The sequence below is a fragment of the Somniosus microcephalus genome, chromosome 25, assembly GCF_052327205.1.
Source record: "Somniosus microcephalus isolate GS21.2 chromosome 25, FLI_Smic_1.0, whole genome shotgun sequence".
Lineage (NCBI taxonomy): Eukaryota > Metazoa > Chordata > Chondrichthyes > Squaliformes > Somniosidae > Somniosus > Somniosus microcephalus.
In genome coordinates this window covers 25,218,051-25,244,089 of record NC_141011.1, presented here as the reverse complement: position 1 = coordinate 25,244,089, position 26,039 = coordinate 25,218,051, and the positions used below count along the sequence as shown (strand labels likewise).

General features: G+C 45.8%; 1 protein-coding gene across 2 annotated transcripts in view; it reads right to left on the bottom strand.

The window, feature by feature from the left end:
• LOC147100547 (immunoglobulin superfamily member 21-like) overlaps positions 1-26,039 on the bottom strand; it is a 366,041-nt gene that overhangs the window by 239,339 nt on the left and 100,663 nt on the right. For both annotated transcript variants that reach the window (XM_085966912.1, XM_085966913.1), the window contains one exon: positions 25,358-25,479. In XM_085966912.1, coding sequence (XP_085823038.1) covers positions 25,358-25,479 — 122 coding nt within the window. The remainder of the gene's footprint in view (positions 1-25,357; positions 25,480-26,039) is intronic.

Below are 26,039 nucleotides of genomic sequence, written 5' to 3'. Positions count from 1 at the left end.
TGAGCCAGAATTGACTCCACCGCCAGAACAGGATACTCGAGAAAGGCGCTATCCAGTCCGGATCAGGAAGCCTCCTCAAAGACTGAACTTATAAATGACTATTTCAGTTGATGTATATATTACTGAGAAAATTGTAATTGTAATTAGTTATTATTTAGTTGTTAAATGAATGTTATGTACTTGTTTATCTAAAAGGGGAGGAATTGTTGTGTATGTACCTTTAAGGGAATAACTGGTCTTAGACTGCAGTACCGGCAGTGACCACCCCTGTATAAAAGGCCCTAGCAGGCTTCTGTAGTTTCAGTTTCAAGCTGCCTCTTGTTCAGTAAAATACCTGTTAAACTGTTCTCCCGAAGTCCGTGTATTATTGAGGCGCGGACTTTACAATAAGGATGCTACAATTGGCCTCGTTGCCATTGGACTAGAGACCAGGCAACAAAGAAAAAAATCACCTGGGATTCCTGCTCCTGGTCACTATCCGGCGATCCCTGCTGGGCAGTGTATGAATGTTGGCCCAGGACAGGAGTAGGCTCCCTGTAGCCCTGCAAATGTTTTTCCTTCAGGTACTTATCCAACTCCCTTTTGAAAGCCGTGATTGAGTCTGCCTCCACCACCCTTTCAGGCAGTGCATTCCAGATCCTAATCACTCGCTGCGTAAAAAAGTTTTTCCTCAAGTCGCCTTTGGTTCTTCTGCCAATCACCTTGAATCTGTGTCCTCTGGTTCTCGACCCTTCTGCCAATGGGAACAGTTTCTCTCTATCTACTCTGTCCAGACACCTCATGTTTTTGAACACCTCCATCAAATCACCTCTCAACCTTCTCTGCTCTAAGGAGAACAACCCCCAGCTTCTCCAGTTTATACACGTAACTGAAGTCCCTCATCCCTGGAATCATTTTCGTAAATCTTTTCTGCACCCTGTTTAAGGCCTTCATATCCTTCCGAAAGTGCGGTGCCCAGAATTGGACACAATACTCCAGTGGCAGACCAGTGTTTTATAAAGGTTCAGCATAATTTCCATGCTTTTGTACTCTATACCTCTACTCATGAAGCCCAGGATCCCGTAAGCTTTTTTAACTGCTTTCTCAACCTGCCCTGTGCACCCCCATTAGGACTGTACCCTTTAGTTTATATTTCCTATCTTCATTCTTTCTACCAAAATGTATCACTTTGCACTTTTCTGCATTAAATTTGTCTCTTTGTGTCTCTCTTTCTGTCGCTCCCTTGTCTGTCTCTCTCAATCACTATCTGTCCCTCCATCTCGTCTCTCTCTCTCTCTCCCTCTTGTCTCTGTCTCTCCCCCTCTTTCTCTTTCTCTGTCTCTTTCGCTGTCTCTCTATCTCTGTCTCTATTTTTCTCTCCATCACTGCCTCTCTTTTTCTTGCTCTGTCTCTTTCCTTCTGCTTTTCATCCCTGTCTTTCTCTCTGTCTCTCTTAGTGTCCTCCTTTGTCTTCTATTCCCTCATTTCTCTCTCACTGCTCTGTGCAGTTTTGGTTTCCTTATCTGAGGAAGGACATACTTGCCTTAGAGGTGGTGCAACGAAGGTTCACTAGATTGATCCCTGGGACGAGAGGGTTGTCCTATGAGGAGAGATTGAGTAAATTGGGCCTATAGGGGGAAAAATTCGGTATCGCCCCATTTGGGGCGCCATTATTGGCGGTGCGGAAAGTTTAGTGCCTGGCGCTAATTATCACCTCCGACTGCAAACTTGGCTTTTATCACCCCTGGAGGTGATTGGAGCGCTAAATCAGGCACTTCACACCTGTCTTAAGGCGCAAAGGCCGAGGAGCGAGGCGCTACCTCAGAACGCTGGCGAAGCAAGGAAGGGCAAATCAAAATGAACCTGCAAAGTGCTGCTCAGTACCCAAAACTCCTTCACACAGCGTTGAATCTCTCCAGAAGTCTCTCTCTCTCTCTCAGAATGTGTGGTGCAAAAATGTCACCGACAAAAAAGGCAGGAAGCGGTCGCCTTTAAATAGCGCTCCCCTAGTCCCTTTCTGACAGCATAACGCCCCCCTCAACCTGTCGTTGCTAGTGGCAGGCAGTAAGGCAGGGGGCGCCACTCAATATCCGGTCCGGGGCGCTAACGGGGCGTTGCGCACTCGACTGACGTCATAATCTGCTGTGCAGGAGACCGTGGCGGGGGTGTTTAACGCCGCCACAAAATGTCTAGTTAATTTCGCGAGCGGCACAAACATCACTGCGCCCGGCCTCTAGTTGCTTTGCGCCCCAATTGGCACCCTCTTAAGGCGCTAATGGGAGGCGCAAACAACTGAATTTTTCCCCATAATCTCTGGAGTTTAGAAGAATGAGAGGTGATCTCAGTCATATAAGATTCTGAAGGGGATTGACAGAGTAGATGCTGAGGGGTTGTTTCCCCTGGTTGGAGAGTCTAGAACTAGGGGTCATAGTCTCAGGATAACGGGATTGCCATTTAAGACTGAGATGAGGAGAAATTTCTTCACTCCCTTTTCCCCCCACAGGGTTTTGAATCTTTGGAATTTTCTCCCACAAAGGGCTGTGGGTGCTGAATCGTTGAGTATATTCAAGGCTGAGATAGATAGCTTTTTGGACTCTGGGGAATCAAGGGATATGAGGATAGTGCAGGAAAGTGGAGTTGAGGTTGAAGATCAGCCATGATCTTATTGAATGGCGGAGCAGGCTCGAGGGGCCGTATGACCTACTCCTGCTCCTAATTCTTATGTTCTTTGTTCAGCTGTGCTGCTCCCCCTTGGGCCTTCCTTGCCCCAGGCTCTTGCCCCCCAACTCCTCTCCTCAATCGTCTCCAGAGCCCCTGCCCCCCATTCCACTGATTGCCAGAACCATTCCCATGGGGCTCTGGCTACGGCCTCCTGCAGCCAAATTCTCGCTCCCGCCCGCCAGACCAGTAGTAGATTTGGCCGGGTTCGGGTGGGAGTTGGAGAAAAGGCCTGCTCGTGCCGCTCGCTTTGGGGCTCAGGCGCATCGTACCTGGCTCCCCCCCGACCTTTGAAATCGGGGCCTCACTGTCTAGGTTCACGCTTGAAGAATGGCCACTTCACTGAGGCATTGGACAGCAGCAGGCCCTTAAGGGACCGCACCCTAGAAATAGTCAGCAGTTTCAGGAGAGGAATGGGAGAAAATGACAAAAAATTACTTTAAAACACTGTAGCTGAAGGGTCTTATACTGACAGAACAATAGAGTGTTTTTAGCCGATTTTGGATTCCACACCGCTGGGACACTGCCTCTTTGCATGTGGATGAAAACAACATTATTCTTCAGCTTGACACCTCCAAGTGGTGCCCTCCCATTCCCAATGGATGAGACGTTGATTTCTCGGAGTTTGCAGCATCATGATTTGAATGTAATATTCCACTTCTACACTGGTTCTGTTACCTCGGTTACCTGGAGGTCACAGCTCATCTGCTTGTTTAAATGAATTTAGTTCAATTGAATTCTGCAGCTCCCTTTTGCAGAGCGTTAACCAATTAGAGAGCAGGGGATATAAAGGGAAATACATTTAAGGACAAAAGAGTGAAAATGAGAATGAGCAGAAGAAAATCAGTGAAAAAAAATGACAGAAGCACACAGGGGAAAAATAAAGCTGTAATTGATAACACGCTTGGCTCCAGTTTTTAGCCAGGCGTTCCAGATGTTAAATTCTCCCAGTCTTCTCTTCCTTCTACAATCTACAGGCTTTTACTACGAGTGGAGGAGGTGTGGGGTGGTGCTTGGGGTGGGGATCCCCTATCGGGGGTAGTCCTCACCCCTGGGGTCTTCCAGCCTTTCTTCCGTCACATTCCCGGGCCACGGCAATCCTCTCCCCTTTGTCAAATTCTCCACGCTTCCCGCCACCTCCCACTGCCATTCTGCTGTAACCATTTACACCTCCTCTAGACCCATCTTTTGTTTCTTTATTGTCCCATTACCACCCCCAGACACAAAAGCAAATACAGGAAACTTTGTGATATCCGGCACCAACGGGACCGAGCTGTTGCCGTCCCATCAAAACTGCCGGACAAACCAGCGCTAATGTTGAAACATACGGAGCTTGAGCTCTGTATCTGGCAACAAACCCTGTTGCAACAGCTTCTAAACAGTCGGCCATACCTTGCAAGCGTCTCTGTAGCTTAGCAACAGCTTCAGCGAGACCTTGCAGAGCCTGACTGGTGAAAAAAAAGCAACGAAAAGAAAAAAAACCTAACGAAACGGCTCCTGATTTTTGCCGGTGGATCGAGCATTCCGGACAGTTAACCTCCGGATAAATCAAAGTTTCCTGTACTGCGGATGCTGGAAATCTGAAATAAAAAGGGAGAACGCTGGAAATACTCAGCAGGTCAGGCAGCATCTGTGGAGAGAGAAACAGAGTTAACGTTTCAGGTCGATGACCTTTCACAGATCTTCTCTTTTGTTTATTTCCTGCCCCCCTTTTCCTTGGCTCTGTGCTTGCTTAAAAGCTGTTCATCTCTAACATCTCCCAGTTCTGACGAAAGGTCATCCACCTGAAACGTTAACTCTGTTTCTCTCTCCACAGATGCTGCCTGACCTGCTGAGTATTTCCAGCGTTCTCCCTTTTTATTTCAGATTTCCAGCATCCGCAGTATTTTGCTTTTGGCTTTTTAGTATAGCTTGCTGTCACCTAATGAAAATCTTTTGAGCTATTTCATCTTCTGCCCTACTCTTTTCAATTGAAGTGCTGTCCTTCACTGTGGCCCTTGGCCCTTCACTCTGGTTCCTCAGTGAAATATGAAGAAACCTGTTATATACTGGAATCCCAGACGGTGCTGTTTCTCAGCAGGGTGTAATAGATGCTCATCCACCTCTCACCCCCTCTGTATCACCTCTTGACAAAAAGATGGGCAATTACAACTCAAAGCCAGCCTCCTGCTGGTCCCCTCACCCGCCGGCCCCTATTTACAGGATTTTCAGCTATAAATAGTCTTCATCTCCCCTTTTGTGGCTGCTCCAGCCTGAAAGTTTCGATCCTTTCTCCAACACTAAAATATTATTCCACTGATTTGTCTGTCAGCAAAATGACTGCAAAATCCAGAAAATAGCGATTAGGAGTGGCTGGTTTTCCTCTCCCGAACCCAGAGGTGCTGATGAAAATTGTAGTGCCCCCGTCTAAGACGAGGTAACTCAGCAGCAACTAGGGGTTTGACCCTGGGACATTCGTGGCCTAACTGGTCCAGTTACTCGCTGGAGAAACTCACTCAGTCGGAAAAACACTTTTTTTAAAGCAATTTTTTCTAAAGGCTGAAATCTATAGTGTCTGCACCAATGTATTTATGACAAAAAAATGAAGTACTTTTGTCTCCTTTTGGCTTAGTAGCTATCTCTTTAAATCCAGTCACAATACAGCAAGGCCTAGAAATTCGTCTCGGGCAGGTGGCGCAAAACGGGCGGTATTGGATTGGCTGCCCATTATACGCAGCGCCTGGTATTCAGTGCCATTAACTGCAATGTAACTGAATATCAGGTGCTGTGTATAACGGGCGGCTAATGGAAACATAGAAACATCGAAGATAGGAGCAGGAGTAGGCCATTCGGCCCCTCGAGCCTGCTCCGCCATTCAATGAGATCATGGCTGATCATCCAAATTCAGTACCCTGTCCCTGCCTTCTCCCCATATCCCTTGATCCCTTTAGCCTTAAGAAATATATCCAACTCCTTCTTGAATATATTTAATGAATTGGCCTCTACTGCCTTCTGTGGTAGAGAATTCCACAGGTTCACCACTCTCTGGGTGAAGGAATTCCTCCTCATCTCAGTCCTAAATGGCTTACCCCTTATCCTTAGACTATGACCCCTAGTTCTGGACTCCCCGGCCATCGGGAACATCCTTCCTGCATCTAGTCTGTCCAGGCCTGACAGAATTTTATAGGTTTCAATGAGATCCCCTCTCAATCTTCTAAACTCCAGTGAGTACAAGCCCAATCGGCCCAATCTCTTCTCGTACGTCATTCCTGCCATCCCAGCTATTAGCCTGGTGAATCTTCACTGCACTCCTTCCATGGCAAGAACATCCTTCCTCAGATAAGGCGGCCAAAACTGCACACAATACTCAAGGTGCGGTCTCACCAAGGCCCTGTACAACTGCAGCAAGACATCCTTGTTCCTGTACTTGAACCCTCTTGCTACGAAGACCAACATACCATTTGCCTTCTTAACCGCCTGCTGCACCTGCATGCTTACCTTCAGTGACTGGTGCACAAGAACACCCAGGTCTCTTTGCACTTCCCCTTCTCCCAATCTATTGCCATTCAGATAATAATCTGCCTTCCTGTTTTTGCCACCAAAGTGGATAACCTCATAATTATCCACATTATAGTGCATTTGCCATGTTTCTGCCCAATCACCCAACCTGTCCAAATTGTACTGGAGTTTCACAACATCCTCCTCACAGCATACCCTCCCACCCAGCTCTGTGTCGTCTGCAAATTTGGAGATACTACATCCAATGATCCGACACTGATGGTCGAGTTTAAAAGGCAGCTGTAGTTAAATTCTATGGCTCCATCCTCAGCCTAAATCGATATACATTTGCAAGGTTTGGTCCGTTGCCTCTTCGGCCTGAGAGCGGAACAAAGCCACATAATTCAAACATAAACAGTGCTGTGTGATTGATACAGTTACCTGAATGACTGACAGCTCATTTTTGAATGGAGTTGTCAGTTACTTAAATCCAAGGAGCCCTGGCAACTTTTTCAAGTAAACTGGATTGTCTAAGTCAGAAAAACATCGTTTTTGAACCCGCAGATGTTACATTAGGCCAGTAGAAAAGATACAGGCCTAGAAATCCGGGTGAAAAACAGGCACTACAGGGCCCAATATGGCGTGCGGGTTGCGCACACTCAGTTCCCACCAGAAGTGTGCCACACGCCATGTTGGTTAGGGCACCCTGTAGTTGTCCAGGGCGTCTGCCTGACTCTGGTGTTAGGCCCATTACTTATACAAATCGGGGGCCTAGCGCCTGTTTCAGGCCCCTTTGTGAATTTGGATTGTGACTGGCTGCAGCAAGAGTCGTGCAGGCTGTGGTCGGTTTTATGGGGCGCAAAGCAGCCAAACCAGCGGTCCCAACACGTACGTTAAATGCATTGTACTTAGCTGAATGTGGAGCCAGGCGGAGCAGGAGTGCTCTTCCCCGATCCACTTTCAAACTGCAGGCCACCACCGGCCCACTCTCTTCCCCCACCCGATTGTCCCTGTCTCCATCCCCCCCACCCCTCAGACTCACCTTAGGCCCTCGGTTGGTGTTTTAGCCGGTCGATCTCACCACCCCACCGACTGCCGATCTACATCCGGGACCGCGACTAATGTCCACAGCTCGGCAATAACGTACAAATGGGGCCAGCGGCCTGTATTGATTTCTTTGTGGGTTCAATGACGAGACATTTATGAAAGAGAATGACTTTTAATCTAAGTCTTGTTCAACTCTTTTATACAGCTTTTACAGGAGACACGATGCTTGTGATGCATCTAGAACGAAACTGAAACTAAACACCAACTGCCTTGCTTCTCTCGGTCACATGCCCTCTGCTGGTCAGGCACAAGCAATCAATACATGCAAACATGCTATTAAGGCATCATAATTGAACAGGCAAATACCATCTCTATTTGCTGATATCATTACATCTCCTTTTCTTAAAACAAAAGTATTTTACTTTTAACTAACAACATGTTTTCTTTGTATTAATCTGCATTTTAACTGTAACACTTAATGAACTTACATTATCATTATCATGATCAAAGTTTTTTAACCTTGCTTTGTGTGTTCACATGAAATATGTCAATACACTAGAACTTGAAGAAAGAATAAGATAACATTACTTCCTTCTATAACAATAGTCCTTAAATTTGCTCAATGAGTCTCTCAGGAGGCTTCATGTGTCTTGAGGATTTTCTGATTGATTGTCCTTGAATCTGAGTTGTTGCCTCAGATGATTGGTTCTCAGCTGTGTGATCAGGTTGTTCAACAGTATCAGTCTCTTGACCTGCTGTGGCTGGTCCCATGAGAAGATCTCGACGATTTCCTCTCAGAACAGCATCCTCATCTGTCTGAATGGTGTATGATCTTGGTTGAACTTCACTCAGGACAGTTCCCTTCTGAGTCCATGTGTTTCACAGAATCACAGAAACCCCACAGTGCAGATAGAGGCCATTTCGGCCCATCGAGCCTGCACTGACACATATCCCACCCGATCCCCGTAACCCCTACACCAACACATATCCCACCCTATCCCTGTAACCCCACGTATTTAATCCCCCTAACACTAAGGGTCAATTTATCATAGCCAATCAACCTAACCCGCACATCTTTGGACTGTGGGAGGAAACCGGAGCACCCGGAGAAAACCCAAGCAAACACGGGGAGAATGTGCAAACTCCACACAGACAGTCGCCCGAGGCCGGATTCGAACCCGGATTGAACCTTACTTGGTCACCTGTGTGGAGTTCAGGTAGGTTTTGTGTTCCTCTGTCATAGTAGTACTTTTGCTTTTCTTTCTGTTGTTCTTTGAACTTCCTCACTTTCTCCCCCTCTTTTGTTTTCAGGAGGTTCTCCGGGATGGGTAGGTTTGACCTTAGCCGATGTCCCATCAGGAGTTGGGCTGGTGACATACCACACTCGAGCGGCGTTGTGCGGTATACAAGCATGCTTTGGTAGAAGTCAGTTCCACTGTCTTTTGCCTTGTATTTCAGTCTTTTCACTGTGTTTGCGGGCTCTCCTGGGTCAACAGCTCTGGACAGTGTGTCTGCTGTATACCTCAGCTTACCCGGTGTGTACGCAACATTCAGTTCATCATAGACTGTCTCTCTTTCGCTTTCCACAACGAGGACTCTCTTTACCAGGTTCAGTCTCTCACAGGCTTTTAAACCTAGTATGGCTTGCACATCCTTTGGCACCACGATTAATGCTAGCGTGTGCTCTCTGTCCTTGTGTGTTACTTTGACAATGCATCTTCCTTTCACTGGTATATCAGTACCTGAGTTTCCTGTCACTTTCACTTTTATTCCATGTATCTTTGGTCTGGGTCTAATTTTCTTAAAATCAGTCTCTGATATCACATTAACTTGCGCTCCAGTATCCAATTTAAATGGAATGTGTATGTCATTCACTTTTAGTGTCAACATCCAGTCTCTTTCTTCTTTTTTGTTTTCAGACACAACATCCACATTGAACTCCTCTATCCCGCTTTCATCTACTGCATGGACCTTGCTTTGTTGCGCTTGGTTCTTACAGCAACGGGCATAATGGTTGTTTTTGTTGCAACTATTGCATTTTTTACCATATGCTGGACACTTTTTTGGTGTATGCTGTGTACCGCATCGACGACATGACTTTCGATTGTCTCTTTCATTTTCGTTCGCTGGCCATGCCTCTTTTTTCACATTGGCGCTCTTTTTGTTAAACGGTTCATGTCCGTTCATTCTCACTGCATCCACGTTGCAGCTATTGTCACTGAACAGCTCCTTTGCCTGCAACTTCAAAGTCTCTGTAGCCCTACACAGTGCTATGGCTTTTCCCAGGTCTAGATCTTGCTCTCTTAGCAGTCTTTCCCTTAGACCATTATCTGGAATACCACACACCAGTCTGTCTTTTATCAGCGAGTCTGTCAGTCCCCCAAATTCACATGTTTTGCTTCGGTTTCTCAGTTCAGTCACATACTGATCAATAGTCTCACCCGTTTTCTGTACACATGTGAAAAATCTGTGCCTCTCATACGTCACGTTATGTTTAGGTATGCAGTAGGCCTCAAACTGTTCCATTATTTTATCTAGTTTCATTTTGTCCCCATCAGCAGCGAATGTGAAGTTATTATACACCTCCAGCGCTTCATCACCCACGACATGTAAGAACAGTGACGATTTCCTTTTATTACTTTTCTCGTCAGCTCCGATTGCTGATAAATACAACCCCACACATTGTTTGAACCTTCTCCAATTTTCAGCCACATTACCTGTCAACTGAAGCGTCGCCGGTGGGAGTAAACCTTCCATTTTTTCACTTCGTTAGCTATTCTCCAATGGTAAGCAACAATGTTCTCTTTTGGCTTGCTAATTTGTGGAGAGCTGATTTAACTTCAGATTTTTTCTCTTCATCTCTTTCAGCCAATTCTGACACCATGTATTAATTTCTTTGTGGGTTCAATGACGAGACATTTATGAAAGAGAATGACTTTTAATCTAAGTCTTGTTCAACTCTTTTATACAGCTTTTACAGGAGACACGATGCTTGTGATGCATCTAGAATGAAACTGAAACTAAACACCAACTGCCTTGCTTCTCTCGGTCACATGCCCTCTGCTGGTCAGGCACAAGCAATCAATACATGCAAACATGCTATTAAGGCATCATAATCGAACAGGCAAATACCATCTCTATTTGCTGATATCATTACATGGCCCACATCAGGTGCGATCCAATTCCTGGGCCACGCTGTGTTTATAAAGGGTTATTGTGCTGGTCTCGTTATCAGAAACATCTCCGGGCCAGTGAAGATACTTTCGCGACCACAGGGGAGCTAAGACTCACCTATGAGAGTAATCTAAAGACACGCTACTCGGAGTGTCCAGAGTAAGAGAGGGCAGAGATACCCAAAGATGCGTTCAAAGCACCCATGTCATTGTTAGCTTGAAACTTGCCTGAATAATACTCAAATCTCCCAGTTGGATGGGATCGGTCTGAAAGGCACTTAGTTGGCTGTTTGCCTAATAATTATCAGAGAGGGTGAACAGAATTAAGGTGGCAGCTTTGGGTTCAAAATTATTCACACAGCGACTGAGTTGATCCAATCATGTTTCCCCTCTGGCTTTAAGGATCTCCCAGTAGCGGCTGCAGGAGCTGACAGTTTGATTGATGTCTCAATCCCACAAACAGTTAGTTATCCACGTCACCCGATTCCAAGCTGACTGAGTTTGTTTCTGCAATGAACCAAAGGCCAGTTCAGCTCTGGCCCTTGCCTCGGCAAACCTCTGGCCCATGGCCCCAATGAAACGAGCAACCACAGGTTATATTTTCTGACCGACACTCTTTTCCCGTATGAATGCTCATCACGCTCACACTAAATCCATCCATGCGTCTAGTGACTGCAGCCGATAATCCAAACTCAATTCCTCTTACAGAAGGATTGAGCCTGGGTGCCTTAAGCCTTCCAACAGGAACGGCGCTGGCCAGAAAATGTAGCCCATAATCTCCGGTGAGAAGGCGAACGGGGCGGTTTTCTCAGATGGTAGGTGCGCTGACACAGAGAGGAGGACAGCAAAGCAGATTACTTTATTTGAACTGCAGTCATGTTGGGTTTTGTTTCAATGCATATTATTGGGCTGTAATAAAAGCCGTAAACAGTTCTACCCGATAGGAATTTTGAAAGAACAATAAGGCAGATATCAATTTATCATAATAAACTGCCTTACAGCGTGATCATAAATTGACTTCTGCCTTGTCCCTGTCTGCAGTACTGTTTCTTCCAGACTGGAATTTTGAAAGAGCAGTGAGCCAAGAAGCCAAGGCAGCTTGTAAATTAGATTTCATTCAGTAATTACAATTATGGGATACAGTATATGAGTAATTTGAGACATGATGGCCCGGATCTTGCGGTAGGATTGACGGTGAGGCTAATGGCGCTCACCGTTTATTAAGGAGTAAATCGGACAGCAACTTCCAGAGTCCGCACACGCGCAGTTAAATGCGGAAATTAGGAAGTTGCTGTCCGAGTTGCTCCGCTCCTCCACAAGCTCCGCTACAGCGGTACCTCGCCGACAGACCTGGCATTCAAACACATGAAGGGCATGAAGTTGCGGTACTTACCCACTAGATACCCACTAAACTCGCCAGAAAAAGTTAAGGTTTGTCCAGTCAAGTGTAGTGAATTTTTAACTAAGGTGTGATGAGTCTTAATTACTGCCAAACAACCTCTCTGGCACTGAAAATTAACTTTTACAAGTGTGGAATCTCATTCCTTTAGATTTTAATTATTGTTGGAGATTTTGAAAAAAAAAATTACTTTTTCTTTCTGTCTTTTATCTTTCTCTCTTCATCCTAACTTTCTTTCCCTCTCCTTTATTTTGCTTTCTGTACGTGATTTTACATTGAATTAAATATTCTAACTGACACTTCCTGGTTTAGACTCGGTCTCAGTAAGGATTCTTCAATCGGATTGGTTGAAGAGACACACTGTTGCTTGCCCTGTTCACACAGGAGCCAGATCCCCTGGAGAGGGCGGCGTGTAAAAGTGATGACCCTCTAATTACTGCAAGTTGCCGCACAAAAGCCCACTAAAAGTCTGTGGGCAGCCGTAAGCGTAATGAACAGTGAGCACCGCTTGTTCACTGCTGACTGCAAAATCCGGGCCGATAAGAAGAAGGTGTAACAGGCTTGGGAGGAACAGGTGGCTTTGGACCTATGGTTCCCAAAGCTCTTCGCTAGTGGGGTTTTTCTCGTGTCGTGTCTGGGTCCGTTGTAGACCAATTGATAGAGATTGATTAGTCAACAGCCCCATTATCATTGTATTGTGTGACTACCTGAATGGTAGAAGGTGAGCTAGATGGACCTTGGTCTTTTTCCCTCTAGAAATCCCTATGTCCATCCTTTTCAGGTAAAGGGAGAAGGCAAAAGAATTTTGGGGGACAAACACACTGAAAGGGTGTAATATTCATCATAGGCGATAAACTGTTGAAATGGATCGCATGCCTGTTACAGAACCCGCCCGATTTACACTTCCGTTGATTTCAATGGTTCTATAATGGGTCGATGATCCACTCGGTCAGATTAATGCCCAGGCAGCGAAGTTGGAAGTGACTTCCCAAATATTCCACAGTTCAAGGAGAAGGCCCACCGCCAACCTCTTGGGGCAACGAGGGACGGGGAATATATGAAGTGACAACAGAGAATGCTGGAAACACTCAGCAGGTCAGGCAGCATCGAGGAGCGAGAAACAGAGTCAACGTTTCGGGTCAAAGGTTGAAGGGTTCGACCCGAAACCCTGACTCTGTTTCTCTCTCCTCGATGCTGCCTGACCTGCTGAGTGTTTCCAGTAATTTTCTGTTGTTATTTCAGATTTCCAGCATCCGCAGTATTTTGCTATTGTATTGATGGTAATATATGTTGCTTTGCCGCCATTGAGAAAACAAATGAAAAAAAAGTTAAATTAGTAAAGCTGCCTGAGGGAGCTCAGCTTCCTCTTTTGTGCAAATCACCGCTTTTCCCCTCAACAACTCCCTATAACAGCCTATGGCTGGCCACAGGCCACATCAAGACCAGGAGACCTTTAAATCCACACCACATGTGTCTGATTGTGTGACATAACGTTCATCAACATTACTTTAACCTTCTTTAATATCTGCCTGGCCTGACGATGCACAGGTTCCAAATGCTATTTCTTGGCTCCTGCTTTGTTCCGAGCTACTTGAGCCTTCTGTCTAGGGCCCAACTCCAGTCTTGGCCTGACCTGACTGAGCCACTCTATGGGCTGGATTTTGTCAATGGGGGCGGGACTGCTGGTTTTGGGGTTTTAGTCCCGCCCCCAATGACGTCCAGCCAACCCACACTATTTTCCCTTGATTGACCTTGTTAAGCCAACCCTGTGGGCTTAGCCGGCCAATTAATGGAAAGCCGGTGATAGAGGACATCAACATATGGCGTTTCTTCTGTCAAAAATTTTTGACAGATTAATTGTCAACGTTTGACAGCTTTGAGAAGCTGTCAAACACTGACAATCTCTGCTCTAAGGTGAGCCCTTGTACTGAAGACTCACCAAACCTCTTTCCTCAGCAGGAATCAGATGGCTGCTGCATCTGAGAATGCAACAGCCATTCTGACATCTCTGACGTTGAGATGAAGCACCTCCGGATCCCCAAGGGTTGAAGCCTGCAGGAAGAAGCAAAGGTAAGTAAACTTTTTCTAACACTTTACACTCACCTCATACTTACCTCTCCACACTTGCACCCATCACTCACCTCCACAGCGCACTTTTCGACCCCTCTCACCCCCGCAGACCCACTGCTCGCCTCGCTGACCCTGGCGAGGTTCGCAGCCGTCGGGAAGCCCGCACTTGCAGGAGTAAAATGGGGATAAGCCTCAAAACTGCCTGTTAACTACCTGTTAACAGGCAGTTAAATGGCTGTAATCCCCTTCCCGCCTCGAGGAGACGGGTCCCTGCGCAACTCGGGGACCCGCCTCCCGGGAAGATGGCACGGAGGCGGGTTGGAAGCGGGTTCGGTGTCCACTCCCAGTTTCTGCCAATTTCCCGGCAGTCCCGCCTCCATACCCGCCTCCCCAGGGCTGGCAAAATTCCCCCCATATGTCCCAGCTCGGCTCTGTTCTGCTCCAGCCTTGTGCTGTCCCCCCAACGTCCCTGGTGACTTTTCCATTCCAATTGCTTCATTTGAGATGATCACTGAGGCTCTCATACATTTTGATATCATGTTATCATGACAGAGGAGGATAGATTTTACAAATTCATGAAGGGTAGAGCTTCGCACTTCAGGTGGTGGGGGGACAGAGTGGGGGAGAAGGTGGGAGTGGGGGAATCAACAGGCCCATGGGAAATCCTGTGGAAATCCCAAAGCTCTGTGCCGGGACGGTGAATTTGTGGGGTCTGCGCTACATTTATACAATTGCACTTGGAACTGGAACACAGCAAGGTTGAGAATGAGGCAAGCCAAGCCTGACTGCAAGCAAGGTGAGGCAAGCCCAGGGCCCAGAACAGGCAGTGCTGTTCTCTGGCAATATTGTTCCATAATAAGAATGTCTGTTGCAATTTGTCTTAGGTTTCAGGGGAAAAAGCTGTTATGTCTGCCTCTGCAGGCATGCAAAATATCAGATCAAAAAAATGAAGAGAGGTTAACAACAAAGGGAGTCTATTCTTGTCTATTAGTCATCTGCAACGAGATCCTTTGAAACTAAAAGACCTGTCCCATCAGCTCACTAGCCAACACTCCTTTTCCTTCTTCAAATAACAACAACTTGCAACAAGAACATCCCATGGTACTTCACAAATAGGTCTCACGAAAACAGGAGCCAAATGAGAAGGGAGAGTTTCGGAGGAGTGACTGAAAGCTAGGTTGAAGAAACGGGCTTCGAGGAGTTTAGGGAGGGGAGTTCCAAAGAGTAGGACTGAGGCAGCTAAGGGGAGGAATGCACAGGAGGCTGGATTTGAGAGAACGGAACATTTCAGCTCAATATAACCCTGGAGACTGTTGCAGAAATAGGATGGGGCAGGCCATGCAGGGGTTAATAGACAAGGACAAGAATTTTGAACAGAATAGTTTGGGGGATGGGGTGCCAGTGCAGGTCAATGAGGACAGGGTGCTGGGCGAGCGGGACTTAGTGTGGGACAGGATAGGTGTGGCAGAGTTTTGAGCAGGTTGGAATTCATGGAGGAGTGGAGGATTCGAGTCCAGCAAGGACAGCGTCAGAACAGTTGAGCCTGGAGGTGGAACAGTTGAGCCTGGAGGTGGCAAAGGCGTGTGCAGTATTAGGAATTGTTGGAAGTTGCTGCCCTCCAATTGAGATATTGGCCCAGAACTTCGGGTCTCCACAGGTGAGTACGCACGGGGTACTCACCCGTAGGCCGATGGAAGTGCCGGTTTCCTGCATGCACTGCGCATGTGCGGGAAACCGGCACTTCCATTCCTCTGAACGAAGAGGTTCAGAGGTCGAACGCGTGCGCAGGGGAGGCTGCGCGTACGCATCAAACTTACGTTTTTTTACAGTTTTCTCCGGGATCGCAAGCCTGCAGAAGTTAGAAATATAAAAAGCAGGCGTAAGGCCTGCTTTTTACAAGGTAAGTGGTGAATTAATTAAAATTAAAACAATTTTTCCACAGGTTTATTATTTTTAAATACTTTAAAGCAAGGTAAGTTTATTTTTAGCCCCGTTAGAATATAAAATTATTTTTTCCAAAAATTTAAATTATTGTTTAAAATAGTTATTTCATGTAATTTATAGTTTATTTAAAAATGCGATGCTTTTTAAAAAATTTATTTGAAGCTTTAGTGCTATTTTGGGGCCATAGGCCTAGAAATTGGGTTTTGGCTTAGCCAGGGCTTTAGCGCCGGAAATTAGTGCCGGCGCTAAGTCCCCTGCGCGCGCCAAAAATTCAGTGGCGCCGCGCCCAAACGGCTGCCGGCGCTACTGAAGGGTCTTAGCGCCTGGAAAAGGGCGCTAACTGCCGTTTCGCGCCGCAATTCCGGCGCTGCGGCACCCGATGCGGTGCAGCAGGCTGGGGAAGTGCAGGCCTCCTCCTTCCGTTAAGGAGGAGCTGCCTGCACCCGGCCGCGGCCCCGCACAAATCTGCTTAAAAATGAGCCCGGCACCTCGGACAAGTGCCGGGCTTGCATCTGTTCCGGGGGGGCGGGGGGGGTGGTGGAGAGAAATCCGGGGAGGGAGCTGCGGGCAGGCGGCCGGCGGGAAAGCGGCCGGCCGCCGCGGGGCCTTTAATGCGCCGGCGCTAACTGCAGTAAGGCACCTCTGACAAAACGCTGGTTGCGGCTGCCACGGGCGAGGCGGCCGCAACTCAATTTCGGAGTTCGGGCGGGTTACCACGGCAACCGGGACGCTGCGCACACCGATGACGTCATCGGTGCCGGCGCAGCGCTACCGGAGCAACGCCGATTTAGGGCCCCAGGGAATTTCACTACTGGCCATAACTCCGGCGCAAGGCCCTCTAGCGCCTCAAATGAGGCGCTAAGGCTACTGAATTTTCAGCCGATAGTATTTATAAGTCTTGACAGCTCTTCCTGTCAGACTTATGAATGGAGCATTCCCTGCTCCGATTGGCTGCCCATGGCCTGGCCCACGTGATCCCAGGGGACGCATCGAACTAACTGCGCCCCTGGGATACGCAAGCACTGCGCGCCGGCAGCTGGACCAGGCCCCGGATCGGAATTCCACGGGGCCCTACAGCTCAACTGCTGGCGCGCAAGTTAAGTGCACATCGGGGGCTTGCACCCGCGGGAAGCCCCTGACCCGAATTTCTGGGCCATTGAGGCCATGTCTGCCTGTTCAGGTGGACAGGAAAGATCTGATGGCATTGTTCAAAGTAGCACAGGGAATTTGCCTGGTGTCCTGGCCAACATTAGTCCCTCAACCAGCAGCACTAAAAACAGGTAATTTTTCATTCGTTTCAGTGCTGTATGTGGTACACATAACTGCTGTGTTTGCCGACATAGCAAAGGTCACTACACTTCAGAAGCAATTATTTGTGCGTGAAGTGCTTTGGAATGTCCTGAGAGAGGCAATATAAATTCAAGGTCTTTCCCAATGTTTAAGTGTGTATAGGTCTAGTTGCCTAGGTTACTCAAATAGTGGGCTGTGGTGCCTGCTGGAATGTGTAAAAAAATTAACGACTAGTCTCTAAATGTAAATAGTACAAAACCACTTGCTCTAAATACACTGAAGCATTTTAATTAGTACTAAATTATTATTTAACCATTAATATAATCACCAGTGCTCCATTTGGACTGCAAACCCCAGGCTCACTAATTTTATTTCTGATAAGTGGACCTCAGGCGAAATAATTGAGTGGTCCTGCTCTAGGAAGCTCAAGTTCGCTTTCAACAATCTCTTCCATCTTCCCGGCATTATCAGTGCGTTGAACTTCAAGGGATTATTTTGCAATGCAAGGGTCACAGCATAGAGCCGTGATAGTCAGGAGCGTGGCTATGAAACATGGCTATGAAACTATGAGGCCAGGTCAGTGTCCCATGCTCCCATCTTTTCAGTTAGTGAACAACTGAAAAAGCGCTGAAACTGTGCACGCGCAACTACTTCAGCTTCATTGGCAGCAGCCGCCGCCTATTTGAAACCAGGAGATTGACCCTGCCAGACTCATTTCACTATCTCCGACTCTGACTTATTCTTTCCCAATACCTCAAAATCCTTCCCTCTCAAACTTCATCCTACCATGTACAGACTTTGAAAACCCAAGCTTAGTGTTATGTCACAATCTTTGTGATTTATTGTGTCTCCTTTCCTACTCTTTAATGTATGCATGATGGGCCTCAGGGCTTTACCTAGGCTTCTTAATTTTTAAAAAACAGACTAAGCTGATTCTAATTTAATGACTCTAATTTAATGACAAGTCCCTTTCTTTATAATGTGATATCCAGAAACAACAACAGTTCACCTTTACATAGTGCCTTTAACATCGAAAAATGTCTCAAGGCACTTCACAGAAGCATAATCAGACAAAAATGAACATTGGAACAACAGCAATGTAACGCTACAAAGATTAACTGCACCGTTCTCAGTCAGCTAGCTGCTGGTTAAATGCATGGCAATTGTCTTCGAGGAGCACTCCAACTACTTGGGTTATGATCAATGCATAAATAATTTCCCTAGGATTGCTCTGCTTGGATCAGTATTTTTGAAATTGTGGATTGAGAGAGCCAATTTGTAAACTCATTCAGTGATACCATTGATAGCAAATCACCAGAACATTTTTAAACAAAGAATTTTTTTACTCAGAAGTGATTAGAATTATAAAGTGTTAAGCGGACACTGGAATTAAATTTCACACTGGATTATCTGTATTTAGTCTGTTGAGCATCACAAGTTACAATTGGGCTATGTTCATACGTGCAATAGGATCCAGCATTGAAACATTTTCTTGAAGCAAAGATTTTGCACAATTAAATGAATTGGAAGGGGTTGAGATAATTAGAATTAGACCCAATGGAAGTGGTTTAGTCCATTGGTATTCTATCCAATGGCAGTGAATGGATAGGGGAATGATCTCTTCTGTAATTCTGTGCCTGGATCAGGTCTCTCGTTACTTACATCTCTCGTTATCTGTGTCCTATTGCAGACTATCTGAGGTATGGTGTTCAAATGAGGACAATAGAGCATTTGTAATTTGGAGATCGTACAGCCATGGAAAATTATTCATATTCTTTAAATAAGTTTACTCCTTGGCGGTCGCATAGTTTACATGAGAGAATGTAAATGGCTTCCTACGTTAGCGTGCATCTGAGCACAATTACATAGGGCTGCTCAACAGTGGCAGTATAATGCCACAGAGCTTCAGATCATGGACTCAGAGAATGCAATACCCACTGACATGAATCAGTCATTCATGAAAGAAAGACTTATGAAATAATACTGAGCGGCCTACGGGTGGCGCTGTCCAGGGAGAGTATAAATACTCGGGCACGGGCCCAGCTTGCGCAGGACATTCTTAACAGGAACTAGTGAAGGACACAACTAGACCTCCATGTTGTAAAACAGTTGATTAAAGCTTTGTTTAACGCTTAGACCAAGTGCCTAGTAGTTTTCTTACGTCACCCACTGTGACTGATGAATCAGCAGGGCTGGCCTGGAATTGCCACAAAAAAACAAACCATGGGTAACAATGATTCCTTGTGAAGTATTTGGAGGAGAGGGAGACCATTTTTCATTTATTTATGTTTTGTATTGCGAAATAAAAGTGAAGGACCCAAGGCTCATAGTGCAGGGCACCACCATTAAAAAGGGTAAAAGAGAAGATGAGGCAAGTCAGGAGTTGATGACCCCAAATTTGAGTTTAAAAACCGGTAGATGGTAGGAGGACGGAAAGGCTGAGAGAGTAAAGGAGTTCCACAATTTTCAGGTGCTGGGAAAGAATGAGTTGAGTTGAACACAGTGCAATGACTTAATTTCAACACAGTGAGGACGTAGAGAGGATGGAGACCACAATAGTATCAATAAAATAGAGATCAAAAAAAGAAAGACATTTGAGAGTGGAGATGAAAAAGGGACCACCTAACAGACAACAAGCTTTTTCTTGTATCCTGAACCAGGAATGCAGGAGAGGTGCGACAAGAGCCTCTACAGATATGGGAAGGGTATTTGAATCTTGGAAGATCTTGGTTTTATAAAGAGCTAAAGTTGCTGAGCGCAAAAGGACTGTTTGACACCAAAAAGAAAACAGGACTTAAGTTCATTTTGCAGGGGCTTTGCTTTCTCTTGTTTTCTTCCCTCTTGTTTCGAGGGGGCTGACTCCTGCTGGGCTACAGATGTCGGGCAACTGGTACTTCACCCAAGTGGCAATTCTACAGGTCTGGACTTGGCCAGTGAGGGTCAGCAGGCCATTCAGTCACGGAGGGCATCACAGTTATGGTTCCTTATATTCTCGTGAGATGTCCACACATCTTCCTCTCAAGTCCAGGAATGCAGAGAGAATGTGCAAAGAAGAGCGAAAGTGTGCCAAAGAAAGAATGTGTGCAAGTGGGGGAAATAATCACGTGAGAGCATGTGGGCAACAGGGGCAGAAAAAGTAAATGGGGTAGATTTTAACTTTCGCCACTGAGTGGAAAATGGGGGCTAGCGGATCAGCTGTCTGTTACACAGTGCCGGATTGACTTCAATGGATAGAATTACAGGAAACTTTCGATTAACCGGCACCTAAATAACCGGAAATGTCGGTTAACTGGCAAAATTCAGGAGTAGGTTCAGGTAACTTTTATTACTTGCCTTCCTCCATGTGTTGCTGTGCAAGGGTGTGGCTGCAGCTGTTGCTAAGCTACAGAGATGCTTGCAACTTGTGACCAAGCAACAGGGTTTGTTGCTTTATACGGAGCTCTCAGCTCCGTATCTTTTACTATACCTTTCAGTTATCTGGAATTTTTGATGAACCGGCACCACGTCTGTCCCGTCCGTGCCGGATAAAAAAAAGTTTCCTGTATCAGGCGGAGTGTATAACAGGCGGCAGCTACCAATTATCCACCCAGCAGTGAAAGTTCACATCTACCGCAATGTGTGCAACAGACGTCACCTTCTGTCACCTCCCCTAAATCTTCTCCCAATTCCTGCCCCGTCGCCCAGATTTAACCTTATGAAGCACCTTGGGTCACTTTACCAAGTTAGAGCTGCTAGACAAGTATAAGTTGCCTTTTGTTGTACCATTCTGTGGAGCCGACCACCAGCCCACTGCAGCCCCAGCCTGAACGTTACAACCTTCCGAAAACGGGGCCAAAAGATCTTATAACACATGGATAAATTAGGAAGCAAATTCTGAAGAAAAGAACCCAATAAATCAGAATGATGACTGTGGACAGAACAACAATGTTTAAAATTTCATCGGCAATCTGAAAAAAAAAAGAAGTCTTTGACGGCGGGAACTGAAACAAAATGGCAGCTTAACAATTAACATGAGCTTCCAGTCATCATGAATGGTGGCATCAAAATGGAGCACCAGTAATGGTTAAATAAGAGTTGGTACATTAGTACCTGCTGAAGCAAGGCGGAGCCAACAGCCCAAGTTATACTGCTGGTTCCACATTACTTTCAAGGCAAGGAAAGCAAATGAGTGCTGATTATATTGTACTGTTAGCAAACAGCAAATGGGACAGTTGACTCATTGCCAGCAAAAAAAGGTTAAAAATTAAATTTAAAAAGTTCCCATTCGACGATTTTTTCAACTTTGCATTGCACTGATTGCAGTTACACCACAGCCAATGAGGAGATCCACTGACCTGACACTACCTCCTCAAGAAAATAGAAAACAGAGTATGCGAGATGAGGAGGTAAATTAAAAAGTCATGGTTAAGGCGATGGGGCAGGAGCTGGGGAATAGCTCTTTAGAAGCGGCATGATGGGCCAAATGGCCGCCTTCTGTGCTGTGTGATTCGATGACACCACAGACTGAATCTGTAGGAGGAAGGGAAGAATGAAGGAGGTAAGGAGTCCCACAGTTTTCAGGTGGTGGAAAAGAATGAGTCGCAGTAAGAGATGGTGCAATGAGTCTTGATGCGCAGGGAGGATGAAGAACGTGTAGGCTGGTTTATTTGGAACTTAGGAAAAACAAGAGTGAAAGTTCTATGGGACAATGGCATAGGAGCATTGGTGAAATAGAGGGTTGGTAAGAACAAAGGTTACATGAGAGAATTAGCAGTTATACGAGAAAGACCACCTATTGCATAACAATTTTAAGCTCCATTTTGTTGAGAACATCGAGAGTTAACTAGCTGCTAAAGGAAGTTTGACTTCTTTGAGTTAACCACCTAATTATGTTGCAAAAACGGCACTGTTTAAAGAGCTATCGAAGAACTGATCATTTTTTTGTTGATTACTGTTGACCCGTAACATAATTGGGCCTTTATCGTGCCTGTTTTATCTTGACTGTCAGAAATTAGGATTGAAAGACATCATGATCAAATCGTCTTTCAAACTCGGGAGCTGCACGGGTGGAAAATGATCAAAATCCATCACACCGAGGAGATAGGGAGCCGGCAAACCTATTAAAGATATCTTTCTGCAAAAAGTAAAGATTGGATTTTGCTGAAAATTTAATCAGTTCATCACCGCTGCAATATCAAATGATTTCTACAATCAGATTTGTCAGGCTGCGAGGCAAGAGTGTTTAATAGATAATGACAGATTTGCATCGGATTCTCTTTGTGCCGTCATGAGGGGGAGGTAGGACTTCATCCAACAGACTGCCAGTCCAGTGACTTGCATCTGATCTTTGGCGGGATTGTTTCGTCCAATGCCATCTGGTTGCCATTGGGATGGATTCCGCAGCAACAGAGTAACCCTGTATGCGCAAGAACAACAGAAAATGCTGGAAAAACTCAGCAGGCCAGGCAACATCCGTGGAGAGAAAATAGAGTCAAAGTTTCGGGTGAAAAACCCTTTGTCAAGACTAAAGAAGCACAGGAAATGAAATGGATTAAGAGGCCAGGCTGGGAGAGAACAAAAGAGAAGAAGAGACATTAAGAGGTATTCAAAACGAGACGAGATGGTGATAGGACTAGTGGAGACAAAAGACGGCTCTAGATTAGGTGTGAAATGCACTGGCAGAGTGGGAGACAGCTGCCATGTGGGAGAGAGAAAAAAAAGAAAAGGGGGGGTGGGGAAAGGGCCAAAACAAAGGTGTGGATAAAAAATATAAGTAAAAATGTAATAGGGGCCGAGGTTATGATCTGAAATTGTTGAACTCGATATTGAGTCCGGAAGGCTGTAAAGTGTCTAATCGCAAGACCTGTTCAAAAGTTCCAACGGCATCGTTACAGTAAAGTCATATTTATCACTATCCTGTTTTGGCCATGGACCCTCCCTGATGTCAGCCTGTAATGTAGAGAAAAAAAAAATCATACCTCTTAGCTCACCCAGGACCAGAGTAAACTGGCAGACCTGTTGCAGGGAACAAAATCGGAGGCAGGGATGGAAGACTCTGGGGAGCGGGGAGGACGACCATGCTGACCTCCGCGATTAATTCCCGACCTGTGTTTCGTGCCGCTACATCTCTGTCAGGAGCGATAGTTCACAAAAACCTACCCTGTCGTCTCATTAAAAATGATCCCACCGAGAACAGAACTGCAGTGTTACTCACTAACTGAGTCGCAAGCCACAATTCCCAACTAATATCTTCCTTGAGAGACGCTCACAGGCAAGCTGCAACATGCTAACCACAGCATGACTGGATGTGGTTTTTGCACTACGTGATTTCCCCTCCTCACAGTGAGCTCCCGTTTTCAAATATGCCACCCAGGGAGCTGCCAAGTGCAAGCCAGGCATTATCCACAAAGAAGGGGGGTAAAAAATCAAGACATCGAAAGAAACAAGAGGAGGCCATTCAGCCCTTCGAGCCTGTTCTGCCACTTAGTTACATCATGGCTGATCTGTACCTTAACTCCATTTACCTGCCTTGCTCCATATCCCTTGATAACCTTACCCAACAAAAAACTACCGATCTCAGACTGGAATATTTCCATGGCCCAGCATCCACAGCCTTTGTGTAACAAAGTACTTCCTGATTTCACTGCTAAACGGCCTGGCTCTAATTTTAAGATAAAGCCCCCTTGTTCTGGATTCCCCCACCAGAGGAAATAGTTTTCTTGTATCTACCCTATCAAATCCCTTAATCATTTTAAACACCTTAATTAGATCACCCCTCAACCTTCTAAACTCAAGGGAATACAACCGGTTCTCATGATGTAACCGTTTAAGCCCAGGTATTATTCTGGTGATTCTGCGTTCCAAGGCCAATATATCTTTCCGGAGGTGTGGTGCTCAAAATTGAAGGCAGTGCTCCAGATGAGGTCTCACCAAGACTCTGTACAGCGGAAGCATCACTTCCTCACTTTTGTATTCCAACCCCCTTGAGATAAGGGCCAAATTTCCATTAGCCTTTTTGATTAACTTTTTATACCTCCGATTGTTCTATCAAAACAATGGGTGACATTTTCCCACCATATGAATGCTTCCTATATGAACCTATGGTATAGATAGGGCTCTAGGCCGAACTCTAGGGATGTTGAAATAGCATCACTTCATAATAGCAGTTGCTTCAGTTTTTCTTATTGAAAAAGGAGACAGCCCTGAATTCCAGCTCTGGCAGCATTCCTCAGTCATATCGGAGGTCAAATGAGGCAACAGTTAAACGAGAGAGAAGGGGCGCAAATTGGAGAAAGAAAGGAAGAAAGGAAGAATATAAGAGCAGGGAGGTTATGCTTGAACTGTATAAAACACTAGTTAGACTGCAGCTAGATTACTGCGTGCAGTTCTGGTCACCACATTACAGGAAGGATGTGATTGCACTAGAGGGGGTGCGGAGGAGATTTACGAGGATGTTGCCTGGGCTGGGGAATTTTAGCTATCAGGAAAGGTTGGATAGGCTTGGGTTGTTTTCTTTGGAATGGAGGAGGCTGAGGGGAGACCTAATTGAGGTGTACAAAATTATGAGGGGCCTAGATAGAGTGGATAGATAGGACGTATTTCCCTTAGCAGAAGAGTCAATAACCAGGGGGCATAGATTTAAAGTAATTGGTCAGAGGTTTAGAGGGGATTTGAGGAGAATTTATTTCACCCAGAGGGTGGTGGGGGTTTGGAACTCAGTGCCTGAAAGGGTCGTAGAGGCAGAAACCCTCATCGCATTTTAAAAGTGCTTGGATATGCACTTGAAGTGCCGTAACCTACAGGGCTACGGACCAAGTGCTGGAAAGTAGGATTAGGCTGGATAGCTCTTTGTCGGCCAGCGCGGACACGATGGGCTGACTGGCCTCCTTCTGTACTGTAAATGTCTGTGATTCTCTTCTATGATTCAATGAAAGAGCAATCAGTTTGCTGAAGATCAGAGGTGAAGGGCAGTTGAGCCACCAGAGCTTCCCGAATTATATTAGGAGAACTTTTTATTGTAATGAAAGCAACGAGGTGTTTTGTCATCTACTCAATGAACAGCAATATGCCTTGTGTGAATTGGACAGTGTCCTAGCCAATGTTCCCTCTAATTTATTTTTTATGCGCGGACCCTTTAAATTTGCTGCGCAGTATCTCTTCCAGCGGCAACAGCTTGTGAACAGACTGCGTGGCACCTCCCGATCGATGAGCAGTCGTGAGCCCACGCACCTTAGGGGGAACGTTGGACCTAGCTACTGTGAACAAATAAAACTCCACTTACCGCACTGTGGACTGATAGACCAAATCCTCCCTCTTCTGATATTCATCAATGTGAGTGTAATTTGTCGAGAACAGGGCATCATATGTGAATATTTTCTGTTTGATAGTTCCTCCATCTGTCACCTGGTATCAAGCAACAATACATCACAGTCAACAATGAGTGAGTGAAAATTAAAAAATCCTTTTTATCACCATCACACAGCACCTGAGGCAGCCATCATTCCCGAGTGAAATATCACAAAGTAAAGGGAAAGTCAGAATATTACATTTGACACATGAGAGAGTATGTGTTTCCCAAGCGATCCTTCCATTGTGCTTAGAATGTGAAAGCAGGAATGCAGTGCTTCACATCAGGAAGAAGCTAGAACCTAATTGTACTGGGCTTCCTCTTTGCAAAAGAACATACTATTCATTATCAAATACTTTACAACAGGGACTCAGGGAGAGAGGAGAAGATGGAAGGAGAAGATTTTCCACTTCTGACACTGAGAGGCAAACTTAGGTTTTGCTGACATCACTTTGGAGAAATTGCGTGGGATTTTAGTCAGGTCGGCCCTCCCGACCTCCTGGCTCATATTGAGTCTGGCACTGGCAGCTCGCCAAAAGGGACAAGGGCATAAAATGGTGCGGCTTAATCCCTAATAGACTGGAGCTAAAATTTAAAGGGATTGGACCACTTAAAG